Genomic DNA, 22,230 nt, shown 5'->3' on the forward strand with positions numbered 1-22,230 from the left:
TGCATATGCTGCTCCCTGAATGCCCGGTAGCTCATGAACGCACCGTTGTACTGTTGACGGTTGGCGGCGCTCGATGCTCACAACTTTTACTTTCTCCCCAATCAGTGCAGCTGAGTAAAACCAGGATGAGTAGCTCCAGATCTGTGTATCAAACACAGACAGCAGGATAAAACACATTAAACAGATCAAAACTGATTTAACCGACTCCATGTGATGCTGTCATTCAAAGCTTTCGTCCCCGCTTTCTGGTGACCAGGGACCCGTTACAGATTACCGTTACTTTCCTATATCAGGGACGTGTTTTTTATTTTATTTTTTCTAACATTACTTGTATTTGCTATAAAATTAATACAAAGTGAAAATTTACAGGATTTGTTTAAAATCACAAACCCATTTTTCTTTTTGAAGCTTGTAGTCATTCATCTTGTAACGTAAGCCTGGAAGGTTAACCGTTAAAATTACGACACTAGCCAATAATCCTAAAAATGGCGGAAGGTTTGTCTCTTGGTGAATTTATACACGTATTTTGAATTTTATCGACAGAGACGATAGTATTGGGTGAATAAAACTACATTGACGGTTCATCATCTGATCTGTAAATGTAGGTGCAGGTGAACAAAAACGACCGTTACAAGGTTTGTAACGGAAAGTAACGAACCTATTGGTGAAACGTTCACGTACATCAGGGAAAAATTGATAATTAGCTGAGTATCGCAGTATCGTCACACTGCTTTGGAACGAGTAACGTAAAGTAACGGGTTTTTGAGTGTGTTTGTGACATGCGCACAAACAGCCAGCAGCAGCAGCAGCAGCAGCGACCAACTGTCCGACACCGACACATCGTGAGGACGGACACAGAGAAACGTGTCAACAGCCGCGGGGATGTGAATGAGACGGACTGGGGTTCAGCGGGGACGGAGGGCTGCTGTCAAAGAATGCCTCAGCAAACGAACGCACCGTCTGCATTAGCTCCTGATTGTAAACATTTAGCTTCCAAATATATAGCGTGTAACATTTAGTCGTGACTGTTTTTTTTGTTTTTTTTTTTGCAAGAGGATCGTCCGTTGGACTACGTTAAACATCCTGAAGCCAGCATGCCTCCAGCTCAGAGCCTTCAATCGAGCGGACTGACTCTCTCAGAAACAAGCATGGGTAGGTGTGTGCAAGGTCAACGCCGTGTCTGCAGCAGCTTTTATCAACTGAATAATATACTCATTTTACTACACTGCAGGGGGTTTATCGAGCACTGAAAGCTTCTTTGAATAGCTAATACACACTAAGGTTAATATTTTGGCCGTTCACGTGTCTTATTTTTGTTGGTTGGAAACACGAGCAGCCGCTTTCCTCCTCACAAAAGCAGACAAAACACTCGTTGCATCACCAGACCGTGTTTTTTTTCTGGCCCAGGCCGCAGCGCGTCACTGCAGGTGCGGCGACGTTGAGTAACCACAGCAGCCTGGATGTTTGGCTCTGGTAACTGGCTGACACAGATTTTTGGCAGGATGCTCGGCTGATACCATAAAAATTAAAGGAATAAAAACGGTCCATTCATGTGATGGAGAATATTTTTTGTACGTATTAGTGTAACCTAAAACAGGTAATTTTCACTAGATAGTAGTAGATTGTTGAACTCAACTATCTCTGGAAGATCATAGTCTACAGCTTTGCTATTGTGGCACAAATAATGGGATCATCCATGTTAGTTTGCCCCCAGACCTCTACACCTCTTATTTGTTGTAAGGCAGTGTTTGAGAAAGCTAAGTGGTCACCTCTTCAGGCATTGAAAAGGCTTTTAAAAAAGCACTGATTTCAGTTTTCTCCAACATTAAAGGCTGTAGGAGGTATTCAAATGTCTGAAATTGCACTCACAAATGACTTAAACAGGTTTTCTAGTTCATTATATATGCCACAGACCACTGAATTTATGTAAAATTCATATGTAAATTTGTTGTTTTTCAAGTTGGTAATCCATCCATTCTTTTATTCATCGATTTTCTACTGCTTATCCAGATCCAGGTCAGATTTAATGGGAATTATTGTTATATACAGCTGGGAAGTACTGACTAAAATATGACAGACATGCCAATAAATTCAGGCACTTAAATAATGCAAGGCCTTATCACCTGTATTGGTTTTTATTTATATATTTTATTCTTTGGCTGTGAAATAGGTATTACATTTCTTAAAGGTCTTAAAACGTATTGAACTGAACTTAGTGAACCCTGCGGAAACCCTGTTTTCAGAGCATCATTGAACTAGAGAGGGAGTGGTTAGTGGTGTAATCATGCTTAAGTGATTATGTGACCCTGGCCATATGTAACTCTGTTACATGGAGTAATACTGTGAGTAATGTTAAACACATGACATTTTACTTCTACGTGAGCAGTAGTCAAATAACAGTCCCTATACTTGACTGTATACTTCCGACTCCTACAGTAGTAATGTTTTCAAAGGAAGTCGCATAATAAACAATCTAGCCATGCATGATTCTGAGTTACAAATCCCGTTTCCTGCAAAATTGCTACGAGGTAGAGCCGGGAGATAACGATAAAATCCAATGAATTAAGAATGTTTTACTTAAAACCTCTACTGATGATCATATGATATATTAGATAGAAAATGACTGGCATTTCCATATGATATTTGACCTAATCTAGTAAAGATGTGGTCTGTGAGATTAAAACTGCAAGAATGTGATATGAAAACAGAGGCACTCATGATTCATTACACTGATGCAAACCATCCCCATTCAATGTTTCATTTAACTGTAATTTAGCATTTGAGATAAGGAAAAGAAAACTGCATTTCAGTATTAAAATTAACCCAACCCCAAAGGAAATGTAGCCTCATCACATTATTATTGTTGTAATTTAACTCCCAGCTCTGTAAGATTGTACATATGTTTCTAGATGATTAATCTTACAGGCTTTGTTGTTCATTGTGTGAACACTGTGGAGACCATATGTTTTATCCTCTCAGTGTAGTGACAGACACTGAAGTACTTTGCTCCTGAGTTATCTGACAGTTTCTTATTGATCTCCAGGTTGGAGCATCAGTATTCAGCAACAATGAAGTCTGTCTGTCTGTGGCTTCCAGCTCCACGTATCCCACAGATTGATAAAACAGAACATAGAGGTGATCTGTCATTCTGTGATGAGCTCTCTGAACTAAACAGATCTTTTCTGTCACACAATCAGAAGCAGGTGAAACTTTCTATCACAGTTTGGTTTAGTGGAGTGACTACTGCTGGAACAACAGAGAAAGTAGTTAACGCTGCATCTAAAATTACTGGCCACTCCCGCCAGCCTCTCTCTTCAATTTTTAAAGTTTGACGTCAGCAGAAGGCCCTGAATATTGTTAGAGATGACTCTCATGCAGCAGCTCCTCTCTTTGAGGAGATGAATGACCTCTGAGAGGAGATTCAGACAGATCTGTTTTAAATCTGAGCAGTTTAAAAGAAGCACAATCCCAGAGGCTACTCGACTCTTACATGGTAAACCTTTGGCTCTTCAAGGTACATTTTATTTTTAGTTCATGGTTGTCTTATTAAATAATTTATGGTATTTTTTTTTTTTTTTTTTTAACATTTTTAGGTTATCTGACTTCTGAATTGCAAAGCTCCCTGTTGTTCTTCTGAACAGAACAACACACAGCAGAAGCGTCATGCTTACACCACAGGTACACCAGATGGAGGAAGTCAGCTGATTAGACTTCGGTGTGCATCGCTGCATACATTTGCATATTAATGAGAGAACACTGATTCCCGAGAAATATCTGTGAGTCCTTAACACTTGAGCTAACAAGTTCACGTTGATACCAGATATGTAGCAAAGACAAACATGTTGGTATGAAATATCTTTCTCTAATTAATGACTTAATTGGCCTAATTAGGATGAAACTGACTTGTGAACACAATAACTCAACAATAATAATACGCCTTGCTGAGTAAATTTGCGCATTAATGAGGTAAAACTAATTTTTAAATTTCTTGTTAGAATTACTGATGACATACTACTAATTATAGGAGCACACAGTCATGGAGATCATGGTGGGATATAGTAGATATGACAGCAGAAAGCTGACTGGGTATGAGGGGCATTGTGATTATATGATCTGTGTCTTAAAGCTCACAGATGATTTTTTTTACTGTTAAATCTGCTTCTATCACATGCTTCCAGGTTAAACAAAAACAAACGTTTTCATTGGAAATGGCAGCAAATTATAGACTCAAATAGAACTTTAGAGATTTCTCATGTTACCAAACAATGTGTGATTTAAGAAGAAAATAAAAATTAGTTTTATTTTGTTTACTGAAACGAGACGCCAGGATTTTTTTCCATCATGAGAAACATGATAAGTTATTTGTAAGTTATTTTTGGAACAATCTAGTCATAAGAAATACTCAAGAAATGTGACTCTTTGTTTTGAGCTGCGCTGTGATCGTGGACGTTATTTCCCCTTTTGATACCTTACTCTTAGACAAAGCCACTGATGGCCAAAGGGACAGAGCCAGAGAGACTCCAGTCCCATCATTAGTCTTTAACTACTTCCCATGTTACATCACAGCCTGTGGTGGATCCCACAGTACAGCCGGTTACACAGTCTTAGTTCTTCAGGCTCTGAGCTTCAGCACTTTAAAAATAAAGTAATGGTTGCTACATTAAAGTGCCGAGTCTCAGCTTGAGTTTAAGTAGCTTTAAATCAACATAGAAAGAACTATATGTGATGTATAACCTTTTTAGCACATAGTATCCAATGTTTGAAGGTCAGATACACATGAAGTCGAAACAAAATCACCATGTTTGATTTTTTGTGTGAAGTCCTTTGCAGCATGTGACTCCCTGATGCTCTCCCTTTTCTTCACTGCAACCTCTTTCAGCTCTTGCTCGCTGAGTGGTCTCCGCCTTTAGTCTGGTCTTCACCAGGTGGAGTGCATCTCAGTCAGACTGAGATCAGGTGGTTGACTCGGCCAGTCGAGGTTATTCCACCTCTTCACCCTCAACAGCTCTTTGGTCGCTTTAGCCGTATGTTGAGGATACTCCAATGAGTTTTGATGCGTGAGGCTGAATCTGAGCAGAATGCGCCTGTATTCCTCTGCATTCATCCTGTTGCCTCCGTCAGCAGTGAAATCATCAATAAATGCCAGTGTACCAGCTCCATTGGCAGCCATATCTCTTTCCATCATTTTAATAGTGGTTGATTTTTGTTTAATCTCCCCATAGATCTTTGTTCCTCTACTTGTTTTTGTGTGTTTTTGTGAACTGCACCGGCCTCTCTGTTTTTACATTTTGTGATGAATCCTCTGCCATGCTGGTCATGACTTCCTCTCTTGATCGTTGAAAGAAAAACATGTCCGCTGGCGCCTACACCCATTTTTGACCTGCTGTCATAGAGGGATTTTTCATCACCATGGCGATGATTTTTCTGCTCATCCACAAGTCTTGTGCTCCTCGCTCTCCCAGGCCTGATTCTGGCAAACCACGTACCTCTGATATAGGTATTGATATTATCTTCTTCACTTGTATGATCAGATCTTCTCTGCTCATATTGAGAGACAACTCCACTTTTATCTGAATGGCAACTCTCAGTCAACTCTGAGACTCGTTTGGGCGCTTTATGTGTATGAACGAATGTTGAAACGACACGCAGCTGCACATTTAGAAGCCAAGTCTCCAATTACTAATGAACCATCGCAGTTCGGGCATTATGTGTTAAAAGGTCTTTATCTTCCACACAGTCCCTTCAATATTGATTCAGAGCTCCTCAAATTAAAGATCAGACTTGGCACTTTGATCTAATATCCATTATTTTATTTAATATTGAACGTGCAGAAGCGCAGAGCCCGATTTTTCTAAATAGTTATGGTCTGGACTGTAGTTGTAGGCTCATCTTCTAGTCTTACATCACTTTACCGCTCATGTCGCCGCGTGATACTCGCTGTAATGTTCTCTAATCTGCTCTCTTGTAGGTTCCTTTAAGAGGAGGAAGAGGAAATCCATAATAGTGACGGTGATGCTGCTCATCGTATCTGTGCTCATCCTCATCTTTGGCCTGGCAGCAACTACCAGGACGCAGAACATCACAGTGGGCGGCTACTACCCAGGAGTCATTGTGAGTGCACATTCACACCTACAGTTAGCAGCAGCAGCAGGCCTGCTCCCTGTCAGATTTCATTATAAGTGACATGTGAGTGAAGTGTGAGTGTTTCCAGTGAGCTCTTCCCGCTCCTGGACTCTGATGAACATAATTACTGAAGGTCTCCGAGGGGTGAATTTTCCCCACATTCATTATTCAGCATCACTGTCATTAGAGGCTGAGTGAGGTAAAGCATCTCTCAGTCCATAAATTTGTTTCTTCACAGTACTCGGCTTTTAACATTCTGCCTCATGTAAAGAGCTACAGGGAAAGCATCTAATGTAAAGATGCCTCTCACAACTTTAACCTTAAATTCATCAGATTAATAGTTCAGATTATTATATTATATTATTATAGAAAGAAATAATATTAAAATGCTGCATAAGATTGAGAGAAACTGACAACAAACTCAAATCACAGTAAATTAATCTTCAATGTATTTTACTCACCTATAAAAGTGAATAGTTAATAATATTGTAAAGATGCTGAATGCTTCCCCAGAGCACGAGAGAAACACTTAAATCTTTGATTTATCTAACTGCACTATGAAATCAAAGCTTTACAGTCAAATTAGATAAATGCCCTAACAGCTATTTTCTTTCTCCTCAGCTGGGCTTTGGCTCTTTTCTGGGAATTATCGGTGCTCATTTGATAGAGAACAAGAGGCAGATGGTAAGAGGATTTATATTACCGCTGTGCATTGAGATCACTTTCAGTGCTCGGTGTCTCCTTGTCTCTACAGTCACAGAACACTGTTATTAAACTGTGCATGAGTCCCAATTACCTTCCAACATCCTCCAGCTTGATTATGTTGTTAAAGTGAAAATGTGAGCAGCAGAACTGACCCAGACTGCGAGTCCCGCTAAGCCTGAGGAGGTTTACGTTGTGTATCAGAGCAAGTATCCTGGGCTTGAGGGGAGATGCAGCCAGAAATAGAAATAGGGTGTAAGTGGAAGAGGGCGGATGTCCACACTGGAATGTGGAGAAGGAAACTGCAGATGAGAGGAGCAGGTGGGAGGTGCTGGGCAGGGACTGTCGGGGCTGAAATGAAGTATGAGTTTGTATCGTGAAACCTTTTCCCATAATGCAGCAGAGTTGGGATGCCTGGAGTTGCAGTTGGTGTATGTGTGACACGAGTGAGTGAGTTATGGCACGTTACACCAGACGACCTCTGGTTTGTTGTTTCCCATAAAATGTGAACGTGTTGTTATTATTTGTGGTTTGGGGTAATAGAGGCACATGATTTTTGTATCATTGCATTTTCAGGAGAGCTGAAATGATAAGTTGATCAATAGAAAACTAATTCAGCCTTCAACCATTTGGAGAATCAATTAGTAACTGCTTCCAACCACTTAAATGTGAATATGTACAGGTTTTATAAATTCCACATTTTGTTGATGTAAATAGTCTTTCTTCAAATACAAATGCTCAGCGTCTGTTTGTTTCATGATCTCATAAGCAGAAAAATATTAGAGTAATTATGTCATTGTGTAGTACTTTTGAAACTCTATGCCCAGGGATTAATTTACCCAGGGACTCCCAATCTTTTGCAGTCAACTGTATTTAGATCTTGGACTGTTGGTCCAAATGATCTCTATGAAAATGTGATGGATGTTTTTATGCCTCGACACCAGCGACAGCCGTGGCCAGAGGTTTTTGTTTTTGGCTTGTCCACATACCCATTCATGAATGTGATATCTGGTGGTCAAAGGTCAAAGATCACTATGACTCATAAAGTGTGAGGTCACTCTGACCAATACAATTTTGCCATAACCCAAGAATTCACATGCTAGTTATGATTAAAACACACTTAAATAGCTTTTTATTAAAGTCTTCACCAATTATATAAGTCTGCACAGACATGGATGTAAACAGTTTACATCCATATATATGATAATATACATCAATATATTTAAATTAGTTGTTTTACATCAAGATCCATACATTATTTCCTGAGAAACTGACCAACAAATGTCCTATTTCGCAATGTTAAGGGAAAAGAAATTCCTGGATCTGCCCCTGCAGATGCATCCGCACCAACATTTAATGGGCTCTTCCCTGGCTCATGCCCCATCCCTCCACCACGTTTGGTGCAAATCAGTTCACTACATTTTGTGTAATCCTGCTGGCAAATAAACACTGGGGAAAACATAACCTCCTTGGCAGAGGTAATAATCAGCAGGTGCATTCATATTGTCAAAGATTGTTAGTTGCAACCCAGTTTTTTAGTGAGAAGAAGAATTTGCACATTGTTATACTTGGAAGTGGATGAAAGTAGCTGAATCATAATTGACATGAAACGTTATTGTGATTCAAGTGATAATCCTATCAGCAGAAAATCAGCAGCAAACTGCAAGGAGAGCTTCCATTTCCACCTTTTCATGACCAGCAATCAAAGTGTGCACTGATGAAGACATATTTCTGACACTCGTAGGTGCTGTTTTTATCAAGTCTTTACTGCTGAACGTCACACTAAATTGTTTTTTTTTTCATGCGACGTATGACTTTGCTGGTCATTAAGTGTTTATCACTGTCATGTTTGAACATCTTGACGTTTAAAGCCCCTGAAAACATGGTTTCAAATCCTAAGAATTTTGTTATAACGTCAAATATCCAAGACAGCACCCCCACAACAGACTTGAATTCAACTGTTGATAAATGCTGATTTATCAAGTGTTTCCACTTCAGACCAGTAACAGGACGGCCGACAGAAATACAGAAATCTTTCAGTTGAAATAACTAAAACTGTTCTTAGTGTGGCAGAAGAAACTGTGTTGATGGACGACCCCATCAACCAGCCCAACTAACAGTTGGCATGTCCGTCAAACCTTTAACATGTGTTGCCGAGAACCCCCGGGGTCGAGTTGTTTTCATGTTACCAGCTGGACCGTGATCGCAGAAGTCTTGGCAAAGCCGCAGCTCAGTGATGAATCTGTTGCACTGCCTCACCCCTGTGAGCTGGGGTAGCTGCAGACTGGGTGGGGTGATGTGTAACTGAATACATGCTGATTCTCATTGAGGAGTTAAAGGAGGAGAATTAAGGGGTTGCAGTGCCTATAAAAGAGCCGGGCACCGTGCCAGCCACGGACCGCGGTGAAAGCCACTGTAGGTGACAACCACTGCGCTCTGTCACTGTTGTCCTTTAACCCAGCCCACAACCCCCCCACCCTCGTCCCATTCATATAATACACATTAGTGTTGCAGATGTAACCCAGTACAGTGGTGTGAGGGAGCAATAAAAAAATACTCATAAAATAGTGCATGTTTACATTTAGTTTCTAGTCTCCTACAATAGTAAAATCATTACATCATGATGAAGAGTGATGAAGCTGATGCTCCTCTGTTTTCTTTCACAGTTAGTGGCATCTATTGTCTTCATCAGTTTCGGAGTGGTGGCTGCCTTCTGCTGTGCTATTGTTGATGGAGTATTTGCTGCAAGGCACATTGTGAGTATCAATGAAGCTTCTACTTATTAAACTAAACTCATAAATTATGGATAAGGATAACACTTATGCTCCCATTTATTACAAGCTTATTAATCAATGCTATTTCCATTATAGCTTAATATACTCCGTCCGCATTACAAATATAGTAAACTGTATTCCCATCTGCAAGGGCAATGCTTGCATATGGCAGCCTATAGCAGCCGCCACACCCTTCTCACAGAGACAGACATATTTTGTGGTAGAGATTATTCTCCATGATGCAAAGTACATAAAAGAATAAATAACCGCTAATGCACTCTTAAAACAATTATACCAAAATAAGTTAGGGCTGGGTGAAAAGGGAGATCAGCACCATTAGCAGGTTTTTTTATTTGCCCGTTGTGTCGGTGAAATGGAAAATGGAAATTTTCCTCCCAAACAGTTTTTTGCACTCCACAGAGACAGACTGTTGAATGAAAGAGAAAGAGGAAAAGAAGTTGGTTGTGGGTTTTAAAGGACACGTTGTTAAACTTTCTCATCTCAACAATTTAAATTAAATGACCCACCTTCATGAATACAGAATTAACCATCTTAATATTCACATTAACAGTCATTCAGATACTCAGATTTATAGTGATTGATGGCTGGAGGCATTGTGTTTCCCATTCTCATGAACGCTATATCTCAGTAACGCCTCGAGGGAATTTCTTCAAATGTGATACAAACATTCACTTTGACTCAAGGACGAACTGATTAGAATTTGGTGATTAAAGGTCAAAGTTTAAGGTGATCTCAGAAAACATGTTTTTGGCCATAACTCACTAATTTTGACACAATTTAACTCAAATGTCTAATAGAATAAAATGATGAAGTGATGACATTTTATATCCAAATGGTCAAAGGTCAACTTCACAGTGACATCATAAACAACAAACACTTAAGTTAGTGACTGAGTTTGCTAATGTGCCAACTATAAGAGAAAACTTTGCACTGTTTTGCAAGCGTTAAAATGTCTTTGGAGAAAATATAGGTACTTATTATTGGAGCATTTTGAACTCTGCAAAGTAAATGAAAACAACTAAATTCTGTTGATATAAAGATTTCATGTGAGTACCCACCCACTGAGCTGGGACCTGTAGTTTAAGAAACACTGGTCCAAAGTGTCTGTATCCAGTCAAATGCTCCTCATTCACAGGTTAAGATGGAGCTCTTTTACTTCGCAGATAACCCACAGGTAGCAACGTTTACTTACAGGGGTTTTATTAAAATCAAGCTTTCTTTCATGTTTCTAGAAAAGCAGGAAAATGTGATTAAGTAGTTAAATTGTGAAGAAGTTGAACTCAGTGCAGAGTGAAATTAAAATGTGTAGCATGTAGAAACAAGGAAATGTAGTTGAATATTTCCAAACTGTATTTTTTGAAAGAAGTGGAAGTCTTAAGATTTTATATATGACAATAAACCATAAAACTTGGATGACCTGACCTCTGCATTCTCGTGAGGGTTTCACAAAAGAAATAGAAAGCATAGAGAAAAAAAAGAAAATTCACATGTCAGAAATATACATAAAATTGATGTCTATCGCACTGCAGGACCTCAGGCCTCTGTATGCCGGCCGTTGTGAGTATCACTCCAGTGAGACAGCATCTGACCGTGATGTAAGAAACACATTTTTTTCTCTTCAAGTTCACAGAAATAAGAAAGTTTCCTCCTCAGCGTATATCTCCGACCTGTACTCTGTGTTTACTCATTAGTAGTTTTAGCCAGGACGTTGTTCAGGTGCTTAGCCGGCAGCGGACCCAAAGTGAAGGGACTGTAAACTCATTTTTGACCTTCAGGTGCCGTGTCAGACAATGTCGCGCTCGTCCTGTAACCTGCGCGTGAAGAGCAACACCTGTTACTGCTGCGACCTCTACAACTGCGGGAAGTGAGTATGCTGAGTGTTCGAGCACCTGACGAAGCTTCTGAATCAGTGGCTACTTGCTTTGGCTGTGTTGCTTTGACCGTTTGGATTTTTGATGTGTACTGCTCTGCCATTTTTGTGGGAGATTTTTCTTTCATTGCAGTGTTGAACGTATTAGAACAAGAATGTTTCTTTTCTTTTAACCTTTGTTTCAGAGAACATCCTCTTATGGGACTTCAGAATAAAGATGTTTTGAAAAAGTTTAGGAAATCATCCATGATTTGGAAGTAGGTCCCTTTTTTCTAGACCCATAATAGCTATTCATGATCAACTCTATATTTTTTTAAAAAGTGTTTTTAATGTAACCCACAATAGCAATGTGTTCATAGGGTGCCATTCCCTCTGCATGTCCTGTTTGAGTCTGACCAAACATTCATCCATGTTGTCATCCGTGTTTCCCAGCCTGTAGCAGCATCTTCTCAGTAGCTTCTCCTCTCAGACTTAGACTGAAACCATCTGAACTTTTACAACCATATATCAAATCCTGTCTTTTGCCTTTTCACTTTCATAACCAAACGCTCAGAGCCTGTTGTGGTGGTTGATGTACCTGCATTTAAAAAAAAAAAAAAACTGTCAGTGACGTTTGTGGCTTGACCGTAGGCTGTTTCCCTCTCTGTCCCACCCACTGGGCTAGCCGTGTAGAGGTGATTGGAGGCTACCATGAATACACTGATGTGAGGAGCTGCCAGGACGTGGTGCACCTCTATCACCTGCTGTGGTCCGCTACCATCCTCAACATTGTGGCCCTCTTCCTGGGCATCATAACGGCTGCAGTGCTGGGAGGCTTCAAGGACATGGTACGTCAAGTGAATGATACTTATATTCACCAATAAACACCACTGGATGGCTCGGCTTAAATTTTGTCAAATGTGTGAAAATTAGCCCGATGCTATTTTATGTTTAAGAACTGTAACGATGCATTTGTCAGTATTGGCTGATGTATAAGTGATTCACACAGCTCTATGTGTGTTTTTCTTTGTCTAGTGTTTGTGTGTCAAGATACTAAATAATACTTCTTTGTCAGACTCCCTCTCCTGCATCGGAGAGTTCATCTGAACCAGAGGCCATCACAGCCCCCGTCCCCTCGGAGCCTCCTCCACCCACCACTTCTCTCAACTCCTATTACAACACTGCCCCCTGCCTGCCGCCATACACTGCCTACGACCTGCAGGTACAGTGCTGCATGATGTGCATAGACTGAGAATTTGTCCTGCATCAAAACAAGTATTCATTTATTGTTGGCATTTGTTTTATCAGTGACGTCCAGCTCAGATGGTGGCTTTCATCCAAAAATGTGAAATTAATCAGGCAATATTAGGATTATAATGTCAGTTTTAACCCGGAATTTGTGTAGTGTTTTAATAAAGGAGTCAGTGGTCAGTCCTTACATCTTCTGTTATCTGTTAGTATTCTTCTCGCACTGTCAAACAGGGAAATGGGCTCTTACCCAGCCGGTTTCCTGAGGTCTGTCGGTGAGGCCGCAGTGCTAACCACTGGCCCAGATACCCAACATCATCCGGCTCTTATTGCAGATGTGGAAGTAGCATCTGACAGTCATGCTGTGTATGAGCCAGATGCCCCTTATACTGGGCCAGAAGAAACACAAGCATGTGGCCCAAGTATGGGCAAGGGTTTGTTTATCTCTGTGGAGGACCACCGTGCAGCCATGTGGCATACAGCTGTTAATGGTGGAAGCTGCTGAGCCGCTGAGAGCTGGGAGTCTCCCTCTCCCACCTCTCCTTGTTTTTCTTCCTCAAACGGAGGATGTGGTGGATAGTTTTCCAGGACGAGGTCACTGTGACCGCACAAAACATATTTTTGGCCTCCTGAATGTGATATCTCTCGACCGCTTTGAGGAAATTCACTTGGACTAAAAGATGAAGTGATGAAACTGTGGCGCTATGATATGAACTGTGAGTGCGATATACAGCAATAATAATAACACATTTTGTTATGTTGCAGCCTTATACTGAATTTTAAAATCATTTCGTCCCTTATCAGTCCACACTTCATACCCCATTATGACAAATTGAAAACAGAATTTTAGAATTTTTTCCAAATTATTTAGAAGGAAAAACTGAAATATCACATTGACAAACATATTCAGACTTTGCTACAGCCGTCGAAATTCAGCTCAGCTGCCTCCCATTTCTCTTGATCATCTTTGCGATGTTTCTACACCTTGATTAGAGTCCGCCTGTGATAAAATCAGCTGATTGGACATGATGCAGAGAAGCACACACCTGTTTATATAAGGTCTCACAGCTGGCAATGCTTATCAGAGCACAAACCAAGCCATGAGGAGGAAGGAACCGCAGAGCTCGGAGACAGGATTGTGTCAAGGCACAGATCCGAGGAAGGCTACAAAAACAACTCTGTCACATTGAAGGTTCCCAAGAGCACAGTGACCTCCATAATTCTTACATGGAAGACGTCTGGAACAACTCTTCCTAGAGCTGGCCGCCCAGCCAAACTGAGCAATCGAGGGTGAAGGGTCTTGGTAAGAGAGGTGACCAAGAACCTGATGGTCACTCTGAGATCCAGAGATCCCGTGTGGAGATGGAGAAACTTCTATAAAATTCTGGTGGAGGGATCTCTGTCTGTCTGTATTTCAATTTTCTCGACAACCACTAACACTGCACCTCCTCAGGTCCTCAGCAACACACCCGCCAAGTTTAAAGTCAAGCAGACAGACAGACATTACTTGGTTTATTAGTAGGATCCTGTGTTTTGCAGTGTGTTTATCCAGTTTCCCTTTGTAGACAAATAAACTGATTGATTGATTTACTCAGTTGTTATTCTGAAACCAAACGTCTCATCTTTCCTGCAGGGCTCCTTCATGTTCCCTGACTCCTCCGGCCTGTCAGATGACTCCCAGTCTGGAGCGAGCCACCTGTGGCCCACTATGGTCCCTCCACGCTACTCCCCTCCTCACAACCATCCTGATGAGAAGCCCCCACCGTACAGCCCGTAAGACGGCTTCGAGCAAAGAAAACACCTCAAGCGCTATTAGCTTGTTGTTAGATGCTGAATGAGTGGTTTGAATGCACAACGCCTCTGGGCTTTTCCTCACAATCGTTCAGAACTGCAGTGAAGGGAAGGTGGTGAGGAGGAGGACGTCCACAGAGTACACGAGCTTTGAGTTCAGCCCAACACAAGGGAGCGAGTGTCTGTCTCCCAGGGCGCCACTCACACTCTGGCCTGCACTGTGTGTGTGCGTGCGTGCGTGTGTGCGTGCGTGCGTGCGTGCGTGCGTGCGTGCGTGCGTGTGTGTGTGTGTGTGTGTGTGTGTGTGCGTGCACATACACATCAAGAGATACAACCAGTTCAAAGCCAGGACTGTTTACACATCTATCTGCCTTAATGCAAATGGACTTCCTGCCCTGCAGCACTCTGTCACCTGGATGTATTCTGTGCAAGGTCAACAAAAAAAACTAACTCTCCTCCAGCTCATGCTTTACATTCACCTCTCTTTAGTGTAAATGCTTCCTGCTTCGAGTGGTACTGATGATAACATCCTCACTGTGAGGACCTGGACTGATTAGTACAGCTGCGACCCTCAAGTCAGATTAATGCAGAGTTAGATGAAAGCTTTCCCGATTCTGGATCAGCTTGAATTAAATTAAAAACTTTAGAGTTTTAGGCCCAAGCCGTCGTTCCTTTAGCAATTGAAAGTGTCAGTGTACATTATCTAAGGAAAAGTTAGCAGTAACGGAGGTATTACATGCTCATAATGTATGTACAGCAGTATGATATACAGAAGCTCTTTTAGCAGTTAGGCCTAAGGTTTGCAAACAGATCTTGGTATCTATTTATCAACTCTTCACTTTATGTTAAAGAATATCCTGATCAATGTGTGATGAACTTTGCAGAGCAGTGTTAATGAAGAAAAAATAAGCTATTCTACCTAAAGTAGTTGTTGAAGAAATACAGTTAATAATTACACTCTGAACTCTATTTATTGTATTTTCCACTAAAAAGCTGCAAAGCAGGTAAGCATATGTATGTCTCTCTCTTTGTAAGTAGTACTAATGTCACATCTACGAGCTGAAATGTGTTGTCCTTGTCACTCATTTGAGAAGATTGAGTGTGAACAGTCAGTGCTGGATTCACTGACATGAGATGGGAGATCATGAAGAACGGTCGGCAGAAGTGTAAACTTACTCCATGTCCATGAAACCAGTCTCTGTCAGCTTTAATCACTGCTTTTTATAATTTAAACCACACATTCTCAGGGGCTGATAAAGTGTCAGTTCCTTTTTTGTCTTGCCATTAAAAACTGTTTTGTGTAACTCACATTGCGTGTTTCTCCCCCCCCCCCCCTTCGTTCCTACATCTCAGCAGCTGTTGGATGAGCTGCCATGAAGTTGTGCACAGACATTCATGGTTCCCAGAGGATGAAACCCACTTATGACTTCGGTTATCCTGTTGACTTTTTCCTCTACTGCCAAAATGAGATCGACATTTTTGTTTTATCATGTTGAACTATCAGCATGTTAGCGCTTTCACATTATTTAGCATTTAGCTTAAAGCTCCACTGCGCCTGAGAGCTCCTAGCATGGTCATAGACTCTTTATCTTGTTTAACTAAATTATGTCAAGAGGAATCATCATGGTTGAATCAACATTATATTTAAGGGACAGGACAGGAAATTATGTTTCATTAGTGAATTCAACTCTTGAACAAACAGGATTTTCCATCACTTCTGACTTATTTTACTCATAAAAACTCAGGTGTCGGTTTATTAAAGAATTCTAGCTAAAACTAATGTGATGTAATACAGCCCTGCAATAAATCCTTCCTTCAGGAAGGTTATAATGTTCAGTTTTTGAGAAAAAACTCCTCTGGTATTACGCAATACAGTTCCAACAGCAGCACAACTCGCAGCCTCAAACGATCAGAAAGTTCAATCAACAAAAACTGAACATTATAACCTTCATGAAGGTAAGATTTATAACAAGACTGTCACTTATACTGGTTTAATTTTAACCACAAAAACAAACTAAAAACACTTTCATTGTGGGAGACAAAGTGATTGCTAATCAGTGTTTTGTGGCCCTAATTTTGAGGTAGTACAACACTGCAATGACAAAACACAGTAAATAAAATAGCAGATGTTTATAGGCTCATGTTGCAAGACAGTTATGTTAAAATAGTAAAATAATTTATTGATCGTCACATAATCCTCATTGCTAACTCACAGAAAAGGGACATTTTGGTAAATACCAACAGACCCAAGTATTTAATATCTATTTCATCATCTATGCCATAAACCTAATAAATACATCTGAGTTAAAAAAAGAGTGAAGTTAAAACAAATATATACTGTACATCACACACCAAGGTTAATCTGTTTATTAAAAAAGAAAATCGGCATGATTTTACTGAATGACAAGAAGTGTAATTGATTCCCACGTTAGCACTACTTTTTTACTCATACTGACCAATCACTACTTTCTGACACAAAGGAAAAAAGAAAGAAAAAACAAAAATGTTACAAAACAGAACTTCTCCATGATCGAACACTAAGTGCTATTTGTTTGGACTGAAATAATCCTCAGTTTATGTCAATCCTATCATCACATTTGTATGCAAAATCTCTAGCCTACAGTATGAAGCCACCAGATTTTGGCATTAAAATAACATTTCATATAAAAAAAAACAACAACATGGAAATCATGATAAACAAAAATGTGAAGGTGCATCAAAATAAAACATAAGGTGTTTAATGGACAAAAAGGAAACCATAATTGTTTACCAACCACTGAAAAAATTAAATAAGCATTGTATCATCCCTGCCACAATACCCACATGTGGGATCGCCAACAATAACATAATAAAAAAAATATATTTCAGATCATATTCTCTTGTACAGAATTAGGTCTCAAATGGAGACCAGGAACGATCCTTCCAGCAAACCCTTGTGTCTGTTAAAGGCCGAGTCATGATTGATGCATCAGCTGATGATGCATTTGAACAACCTTGTTTTACTCCATTGTGGCAGACATCATGTATTTTATACAAATCAGAAATGCGTTAATGTATCCTGACCAGAAAAAAAGGTCACCTGCTTACATAATCGTCAACTGAGGTTTCACATTCAAAGTAGGTAACCCCGTTTCTATTTTATTAAATGGGGCTCAGTGGGCTGCTTAACGTCATAAACTGATTTCGGAAACATGACCTAAATGTTAAAAATCATTGCTGAAACAAGTCAGAGCACTATTTAAATGTTTCATTTCAGTGCTTTGTGCTTCAGATCCTTCAGCTGAGATTTCCTGGCTGATACAGAATTTGTAGCTGAACACCAAAAAGACATTAGGCATCAACATTGGTCTGAGCCTCCGACAGCTATAACTTGTCTCTTACTGCGAAGATTTAACCGTTCATTACCTTTTTTGCCTTTTTATTATAGCTACTGAGTTCTGCATTAAGGGCCTCCTATTTTTCTGGGTCAGTTTTTGATTTGCATGTGAACCACCTCTCTGTTTAGTGGCTAATCTCATTATCATTTATTCCAATGATACCAAAGTTCAATGCTAATACAAAAGCAGAGTAATAAAAGGTAGTCACATTACACTTCCATCAACTGCAACTATTTGCTTCATCTCCTTTTCAATTTAGTTGAAGCTGGCACGACAGACAAATTCAAGCATCTCTTTCCTGTTTTGGTGCAATCTTCAGCTGACTCACAATTCAGAGTCCACCATTGATTAACTGTGGGTCTGCTTCATCACCACATTCAGTACAATATTACAGCACTAATCTTTTCGTTAAATGGAAAGACTGTGACGGGACCTCACAATGACACCATTATTGAAACTTACAGAAGAACATTGATGACATGGAACCAAAGAGGAAAAAAGGGCGGGGGCACCTAAAAGGCACAGGTAATGGAGCAGCGAGTGTTGCTCAGTAGGTCTCTGGTATAACAAAGTCAAACTCTGTGGCGCCTTGTGGAGGAGTGCTTATGGTTGACCTTGGTTGGGGTTGGGGTTGGGGTTGGGGTTGGGCGTCGGGCGTCAGGTGTGCGTCAGGTTCAATGAAGATGTCGTCCCAGTTCAACATCCTGCTCTGGGTGGAAGAGGAGACGTCTTCGCCATCGGTGGTTATGTGATGCAAGCTGCCATCCTCAGAGATGACAGGGACCCCGGGCCCCTCATTCGCCCATGAGTACGGCTTCATCTGCACCGTTTTACACGGCAGCAGGCGGTATAAGTTGTTGTCTGCGTCGTCTTTCTCTTTCCTCCCGCTGGGATCCTGGTTGTGGACTTGCTTGCAATGGGTGGACAGTAACTGGTAGTTTATGAACATGTCATTGCACAACAAGCACTGGTACCTCCTCTCTCCTGTGTGGTGAATTTCGTGTTTAGTTCTGTACTCGGCCAGGGCAAAGACTTTGTTACAGTAGCGACAAGGGTACTTCTTTTCCCACGAGTGCGTGTTGAAGTGACGGCGGAGGCTCGTCAGACACACGTAGGGGCGCTTGCAGACGATGCACACGTAAAAAGTCTTCCCATCCATGATCAACTCGTAGTGATCCTCAAGCTCAGTTTTGGTCCTCTTCTTGTTTGGGCCAGCCTTCGGTGGGGGGGAAGTTTTATCAAAGGGTTTCAAAGGTGTTGCCATTAACGATCTCTTCCCTTTATTGGCTTTAGAGCCTCCCTCACCTGGATCTTCCTTCACTGGGACAATGTCATAAGTATTTTCTCCAATATTGGCATAAACTTTACAGCCTGATGAAATGGAATCAATCTCTGTGGCTGTATTGAGTGTCACTGTCTTTTTTGCTGCTATTGCTGATTTGGGAATGTTAGGCTGATTAGCTGGATTTTCAGAAACATCCAAGAGCCTTAATTTGAAATTCCCCTGCTGAGATGAAGTAGAGACTTGTTTCTTGTGGACTCCCATTATATCACTGTTTTCAGAGGACTGAGAGGCACTCGAAGGTTCGGGGGTGAAACTGCTTGACCTGGCTGGTGTTGTGGGAGCACTTCCTGAGGAAACTCTGGCAGGGGAAGACGAGTTATTGGAGCTGGAGTCTGGACTGCGCAGAGGGCTGCTGTCTGGCAAACTGGGGTTATGACAACTGATACTGGGAGTCTTTGCGGTTTGTGTTTTCACGGTGGCTGTGGCTTTTTCTTTTTGTTTTGGAACTGCATGATTTGATTCTTCATTTTGCTTTGATGCTACATTTTTTTCTGAATCAGTTACATCCACATCAATGATCTCACCAGAGTTGGTTTTCTGATTGGCTGCTCTGGTTTGAGCATCTGTTTGTGAGACAAACATAACATCACTGTCCGAGTCCTCGTCATTATCTGCAGGTCTGCTCGTCTGATTGAATTCCTCTGCAGATATTGAGAAGGACTCCGTGATGATCGGCATCATCTCTGTGGATGCGTCACTTTTGCTTTCAGCCTCTTTAGACAAACCAGGAAGACCCTTAACTTGTGATAATGGTGACCCCAAGTTTGCAATGAACTTCACTCCCAGTATCTGTCCAGCATTTATGAGCTCCTCAAGCATGTCGGAGCGCACACGGACAATCTTGGAGCTGTACATGTAATTGAGAATCTCCTCAAAGATTTCTGCTCTGATGAAGTTTAACTCGATCACTTGTCCAGCTACACTGAAGAGCTGGTGGAAATATGTACTCGAGGCAGACAGGATTGTTTTGTGAGCTCTGAATTTTTTGTCCTGTATGATGATAGTGACATCACAAAATAATCCATGATTTCTCTGCTCATTCATTGACTTCAGCACAGCTGCTGAATACTGTGTGTCGGTCGCAGAAATCAGCTTTAGACTTGGCATGTCTGTAGAGAGAAAAAAATCATAGAGAACAAATCAGAATCACACTAATAAATGCACAACAAAAGTCTGTTAATTACATTAGTGGATCAACAAAACATTCAGTTAAAGACTTGGCTAAAATTCAGTGTTGGCCATTCCCACATCTGGCTTTTCCAGTTCTAAACTGTCTTGCCATTAAAAACTCAACCAGCTGTCGAAAATATAACAATCAGGGAAGTTTGCTGAAGGAAGTTTAATTTCAAACACCTCTGTCCTAGTTCTCTTTTGCACATATACACTCAGTTTCCATTGATTAACTAGCTAAAACTATGACTGTCTAACACTGCAGCAAGCCCTACATGCATGAAGGTTGCTTGTTTGTTTTATGGAAATTTTCTTAGAGGTTTTTTGATTCAAGCTCAAAGTTATTTAGGCTGTAGTCTGAGGTGCTGAGAAATATGTTTGATAATCTAAATTAGATTTCTTAGCCCAATGTTGATATTTGTGTTTTAAAAAAAACATGCCATTGTCCTCTGCTGGACAAACTAGTTGACTGTGAACTTTCTTATGTTGCAATTTCCTATAACTTATGGGTCCACATACAGTCAGCTGTTAGTTTATTATCAATACCCAAAAGTGCAGATAACAATAGATTATGATATTTAGCTTGTGCTGAAATAACTTCACAGATGTTGGCTGTTGATGCAGATGCAGATGGAAGCTGCAATTTGTGGTGCTCTTGCATTATATTGCATTATTCTGATATTTGTTTCTACCATTTAGCCTAGGGTGGACAAAATAATAGAAACACCTCAAAAAGGTTTAATCAAGACGTGATTTAATACAGGGCAGTTTTGTTAGCTTAACCTAACTGTTGTCTAGGGATAGTTACAAATTCATTATTACTAAAAGAAATGATTCCAAGTTTTATGAGACGTTGAAGCAAACAGGAATGACGAGGGCACGAATGTGAACAAATGTTACGAATGATAGTTTTGTAAATCAGGAAACAAAAACAATAACGTTACGTTAGCTGACATTAGCTAAACGTTAGTTTGCCAAACTTGTAGTAACTAGCTCAAATGTTAGACACGCGTGACGTCGCAAAAGCGGAGAAGTGCGTTTGTTTACCTTTAGGGGGGGTTATCTACTTTGAGGAGCCTGTTATTATTGTTATTGGTGTGTTTAAACGCAGTCGTTAGCCAGCTAACAAAAGGTAACGCTAGCTCCTTCACTCTTCCTCTTTAATGAAAGGGCACAGCGCGGCCTAGCATCCTGTTAGCTACACACACAGCACCACAATGGATGCATAATTATTTCCGAGCTTGTGGGTTTAAAATGAATCCTGTTTACCTGCAACCTTGATGTTTTCAGCCAAGACTAAGCAGAGCAGACACCAACTCCTGCAGATAGTAACTTGTCAGGCTACAAACAATGGCTAACGGCAGACAGGATCCCCCTGCTGCTCCCCGCTAACCGATCAGCCACAAGGAGTCGCCGTAGTGTGGCTTTAACCCACACAAAATTCAAACCATACAGCATTGTAATGATATAATGATAAAATAAACAACAATTTGGCTTCACGTTAGAAGAAAAGACAACAATGAAAAACTGTCCGAATATTATTTCAGTAGAAAATTGTGTTCTTTTTAGATAACTACCGGTTCACCTTCAAAATAAAAGCGTAGAGACTCCTACTATCTCAAACATCACATAATAGATTTCCTGTGTTTATCCGCTCAGGTTCACGCCTTCTTCTCCAAATCTGCCCCGTTGAAGGCAAATTGTTGCCGCTGAAGTCTGCATGAAGTTAATCAGAAACTATCTTCCTCTCTACTGATAGTTGCATCATTTTCTCAAAACATTTGTTGTGTCATCTCGGACCTGTTTTATGCTTTCCTGGTTTCAGGTTGC

The 22,230-nt window shown here is 40.7% G+C and overlaps 2 protein-coding genes across 4 annotated transcripts; one reads left to right on the top strand and one right to left on the bottom strand.

Annotated features, from left to right (window-relative positions):
* Window positions 1-954: 954 nt before the first annotated feature.
* tmem255a (transmembrane protein 255A) lies at window positions 955-15,816 on the top strand. 3 transcript variants are annotated; one of them, XM_087171758.1, is made up of 10 exons: window positions 955-1,152; window positions 5,969-6,111; window positions 6,745-6,807; window positions 9,492-9,581; window positions 11,150-11,215; window positions 11,396-11,484; window positions 11,676-11,747; window positions 12,155-12,317; window positions 12,545-12,691; window positions 14,351-15,816. In XM_087171758.1, the coding sequence occupies exons 1-10, from the start codon at window positions 1,095-1,097 to the stop codon at window positions 14,492-14,494; spliced, it is 1,035 nt and encodes a 344-aa protein (XP_087027884.1). In that variant the 5' UTR covers window positions 955-1,094; the 3' UTR covers window positions 14,495-15,816. The 3 variants fall into 3 exon arrangements, with proteins under 3 accessions (XP_087027884.1, XP_023253894.1, XP_087027885.1); XM_023398126.2 differs by lacking the exon at window positions 11,676-11,747; XM_087171759.1 differs by lacking the exon at window positions 11,150-11,215.
* Window positions 15,817-16,860: 1,044 nt separating this feature from the next.
* Window positions 16,861-21,966, bottom strand: zbtb33 (zinc finger and BTB domain containing 33). The gene is made up of 2 exons (XM_023397931.2): window positions 21,670-21,966; window positions 16,861-20,339 (listed from the first exon to the last, which is right to left on the bottom strand). Exon 2 carries the CDS (start codon window positions 20,335-20,337, stop codon window positions 18,433-18,435), a length of 1,905 nt encoding a protein of 634 aa, XP_023253699.1. The 5' UTR covers window positions 20,338-20,339; window positions 21,670-21,966; the 3' UTR covers window positions 16,861-18,432.
* Between the last annotated feature and the right edge of the window lie 264 nt (window positions 21,967-22,230).

Source organism: Seriola lalandi, unplaced genomic scaffold, assembly GCF_002814215.2.
Source record: "Seriola lalandi dorsalis isolate HSWRI2012SDOR001 ecotype SW California unplaced genomic scaffold, Sedor1 jcf7180002054972, whole genome shotgun sequence".
Taxonomy (NCBI): Eukaryota; Metazoa; Chordata; class Actinopteri; order Carangiformes; family Carangidae; genus Seriola; species Seriola lalandi.

Excerpts from the sequence above, each read along its gene's own strand:
- tmem255a (XM_087171758.1), top strand. The coding sequence starts at position 1,095 with ATGCCTCCAGCTCAGAGCCTTCAATCGAGCGGACTGACTCTCTCAGAA. Across the intron at positions 9,582-11,149 it reads TATTTGCTGCAAGGCACATT|GACCTCAGGCCTCTGTATGC; the intron begins GTGAGTATCAAT and ends ATCGCACTGCAG. Across the intron at positions 11,216-11,395 it reads AGACAGCATCTGACCGTGAT|GTGCCGTGTCAGACAATGTC; the intron begins GTAAGAAACACA and ends TTTGACCTTCAG.
- zbtb33 (XM_023397931.2), bottom strand. The coding sequence starts at position 20,337 with ATGCCAAGTCTAAAGCTGATTTCTGCGACCGACACACAGTATTCAGCA.